The sequence below is a fragment of the Euwallacea fornicatus genome, unplaced genomic scaffold, assembly GCF_040115645.1.
Source record: "Euwallacea fornicatus isolate EFF26 unplaced genomic scaffold, ASM4011564v1 scaffold_122, whole genome shotgun sequence".
Classification (NCBI taxonomy): domain Eukaryota; kingdom Metazoa; phylum Arthropoda; class Insecta; order Coleoptera; family Curculionidae; genus Euwallacea; species Euwallacea fornicatus.
This window is the reverse complement of record NW_027096090.1, coordinates 27,141-31,253: the sequence shown is the minus strand read 5'-3', so window position 1 is coordinate 31,253 and position 4,113 is coordinate 27,141. Positions and strand designations below refer to the sequence as shown.

The window sequence follows — 4,113 nt, the reverse complement described above, 5'->3', positions numbered from 1 at the left end:
AAAAAAGAGAGAGTCCCGAGGTTTTCATTTTGATGGAGGGTATAAAGGCGATTACTGATATGGTCGGTAGGCTGAGAAAAAATGTTGAGCAAAACACAAAAAAGGAAATTAAAGAATTAACAACAAGGTTAGAAAGACAAATTGGTAATATGAATAAAAATATAGTACAAGAATTTTTGAATGAGCATAGATATGAAAAAATAGAGAAAATTTTTATTGAAACGGAAGTGCAAACAGAAAAACAAAAAGGGAAAGGAAAAGAAATAGGAACTCAAACAGGGGAAATGAAAGTGGAAAGGACGAAGAACTTTGAGGAATATATTGAACAGGCAGACAGAATATGTAGGGAAGATAGCTATGAAAGGACATGTGTCAAAATCGGAAACCCAGTGGTCACAGACGAGGAGGGGACGAAGGTGGTGATAGTGGGACCCAAGGACACTAAAATGGAAGAGGGAATTCAGGGAGAGTATGGGGCACGATTTCCGGTTCTGGTTGAAATGAAGGATAAATTCGGAATAATGGAACAGATAAACAGGGTTAGAACAAAAGTGGAGGAGATGCCGGAAAAGAATCAAAAAGTGATAAAAATACAATTTGATGGAACGGAAGAAGATTTATTTGAAAGAATGATGGAACTAAGAGAGGAGACTGAAAAGGAAAAGGACAAAAACCTGGTGTTACACGAAGTGGAAGGGATGGCAATAGGAAGGTATAGAACTATGGTGGAGGGGATATTCAGTGGAACAGAAACAAAAATAACAATTTATACAAGAAGAACAGTAAGAAAAGGGGCACAAAAGAAAAAAGGGAAACTTATGCGTTGGTCGTTGAAGGAACTAAAGGAAAAAAAGTGACGGAATTGGTGAAAGGGGTAAAGAGAGCGATAGAGGACTGTGGAGAGTGTGATGAAATAGAAAGCGTAAGAACAACCAGGGGGGGAGATTTGCTACTAGCGATGGGGAAGACGGAGGAGAGTGCGAGAATTTTAAAGGTGATAATGCAGGGGAGGACCAATGCCAAGGTGAGAGTGGTGGGTCCAGGGACAAAGAGGATGGTGTTGCACGTGAGGGGAATGGACGCGGTGACAAAAAGAGAGGAAGTGATTGACGCAATAAAAAAGAAAATACCTGAAGCAATGGAGGGAGAAATTAATGTAGGAAATATGAGGGTAAATAGGAGTGACACTCAGGCGGTTACGGTGACGGTGACAGAAAGCTGGGGGGAAAGACTATTAGAGGACCCATATGTCAGGATTGGGTATAGTAGATGTAGATTAGAAAAGAGGATAGATATGGGAAGGTGTTTTAGATGCTGGGGGCTTGATCATATGGCAAAGGACTGTAAGGGTGTAGATAGGACAAAATGTTGTTTCGCATGTGGGAAAGAGGGACACGAAAGTAGGGAGTGTAAAGAGGAGGAGAGGTGTGTGAACTGTGGGAAGCTTGGACATAGGACAGGGTCAGGAAGGTGTGAGGAGTTCAGAAGGGCACTTTGGAAAGCAAAGGAGGAAGAAAGGAGGAGGAGCAGGGCTACCACGCCTCCTGGAGGCGTAGGGTAGCCCATTGAAATTCCACCCCCCCCCTGAAGTAATGCCTTGCGGCGGTTCCGGGGGGGACTCAGGGTGAAGAGAGGAGGGTTTTAGTGGGTAGGCGTCCCACTTAGGGACGAATCCCACATAACCCGGTCGCACGAACATCAGACCGGGTACCTATGAAGGTTTCCCTCCTCTATAAAAAAAAAAAAAAAAAAAAAAAAAAAAAAAAAAAAAAAAAAAAGGTTAGTTCAGGTTAGTTCAGGTTAGTTCAGGTTCCCGTGTGGGGTTGCTAGTCCTCCATCGGGCGCCTCCCCAGGTGGCGGATAGGGGAATGCCTTCCAGATATGGATGGTACCGATGAAATCAAATAGTCGGGGCGGACCAAAACTAGCAGGGGTAGGGGGGGAACGGGTAGACCGGGCTCGTAGTGATGGTGAACACAGCCGATCTAGGAGGGTGGCGCCGAACAAAAACCACAAATAATAATTAAAATTATGACGACACGGCAGCAGGAAAATGAAGTTACGGCGCAAAGGAGGGAAACCTTAGTGCCGGTCGGAGAGGCGGGTGAGCGAGAGGGCCCCCACCGACCGTTATCAAGCGACCTCTCAGCATCTCAGACAGGGGACCAGGTCGGGATGCAGACTAGGGCTACTGGAACAAAGGAAAGGAAAAAAGAGATTCAAGAAAAAACACCGGTGGAAAGACAAAGAATGAGGAAACTGTCGACGGTGGTGTCCCCGCCGGAATTCTTTACCCCAGGCAAGACGCCGGAGAGGGAGCGACAAAAAAATATTACGTTTCTGAATTTAACATGGGACGAAGAGGAACATAGGTCAATAAAAAGAAAAAAGGCAGAAAAATGTGAAGGTGAAGTCATAGGAAGATCGCCTGACCGAAAATTAAAAGGGAAATTAAAAAAACTACTTTCTAGAATGGAAAAAGAAATAAAGAATTTAAGAAAAGTTGTGAAAGAAAATCAAAATACTAAGAAAGAAATTAAAGAAATTACAGAAAACTTAAATAGTATAAGCAACGGAATTATGACAAAGGAAATACAGAACATATTGTTTGTAGACTTAGTAGAGGAAGAACGACAAGAAACTAAAGGAGCAAAAATGACCACCAGTATTGGCACGCAAACAGAGAGGGTTGAATATGGAGCAGCGACACAAGTAGGAGAAAGGGAACTGGAAGAATTGGGGGAGATTGAAAGTTTGGAAGATTTCAAAGAAGTGGAAAGGAAGAAATGGAAGAAAAATTTGTTCCAGAGAACAGAAACAAAGGTGGGAAATCCACTGGAAACCGGAGCCACGACAGTAAAAATAGTTTGGTTAGAGCCAAATGATCCGAATATGGAAAGCAGTATACAAGCACTGTATAAAAAAAGATACCCAGACATAGTTGAGTTTGAGGAGGATTTTGAAGTTATAGAACAAACACTAAAGAGAAGATCAGGACAACAGACAAATAAGCCAGCACAGAAAATAATAAAAATTAAAAGTGAACATACGGACGAGGAGGTGTGGAAATATCTGGGAAAAATTAGAGACGAAACAGAAAAAGATGAAGAGATAGCAATGCATCACTTGGGGAATTTGTCAATGGAAAAACTAGCGAAAATGATAGAGGTGAGATTCAGAGGGTGCGGAAATAAAATAAGTATATATACAACAACAGAAAAAATTAAAGAAACAGAAAACGAACCAAAAAGAAGACATGAGAAGTCATACGCTTTAATAGTCAGTAATAAAGAAAATGAATATGAAGGAACGTTAAAGAAAATAAAAGGAAATCTGATGAATCTACCTGAAAAAAAAGTTATTAAGGAAATTAGGAAAACAAGAGAGGGAAATTTAATTATAACAATGGAAAAAGACAGTAAAGCATTAGAAACAATAAGAAAGGAAGTACAGAAAGAAACGGGATTGAAGGTTAGAGAAAGTGGAGAATATGTAAAAAGATGCGCTGTGCATATAAAGGGTTTAGAGGTGGATGTGACAAAGGAAGAGATACAAGAAGCAATAATAAAAACTCTGGGTATGGAGGGAGAGCATGCGGAGGAGATAAAAATAGGGGAAATTAGGCCGAATGCATACGGTACTAAAGCAGTGACGGTAAATATGAAAGAAACGGATGCAAATAAACTGGTAATATACAGAGATATCAGAATAGGACTGGTAAAATGTGTAGCGGAAAAGCACATGACGGTTAAAAGATGCTACGGGTGTGGAGCATACGATCACACGAAAAGCCAATGTAAAATGGAAGAAAAAGGAATGGTATGCTTCCGATGCGGTGAAAATGGGCACAGCTACAGAGAGTGTAAAGGAGACGAAAGATGCCCCTCTTGCAAAAAGAAGGGACACATGGCAGGGACAGGGAAATGCCCGATATTTAGGGAAGCCCTGGCAAATTATAAGAAGTTGGAGAGAGATAGGTTAAGACAAATAAATAAAGAAGAAGAGAAGAAAGAAAAAGAAAAAGTTGAGATGAGTACTGAAGAGACTACTGTAGTTGGCAAAAAAGGAGAAATAAATCAGAAGGAAAGCCCTATAAACGAAAATGATCAATAA

General features: G+C 41.1%; 1 protein-coding gene across 1 annotated transcript; it reads left to right on the top strand.

Moving 5' to 3' along the window:
* Positions 1–2,028: 2,028 nt before the first annotated feature.
* On the top strand, positions 2,029–4,113 carry LOC136350135 (axoneme-associated protein mst101(2)-like). Its single transcript, XM_066301650.1, has one exon. It carries the CDS (start codon positions 2,032–2,034, stop codon positions 4,111–4,113), a length of 2,082 nt encoding a protein of 693 aa, XP_066157747.1. The 5' UTR covers positions 2,029–2,031.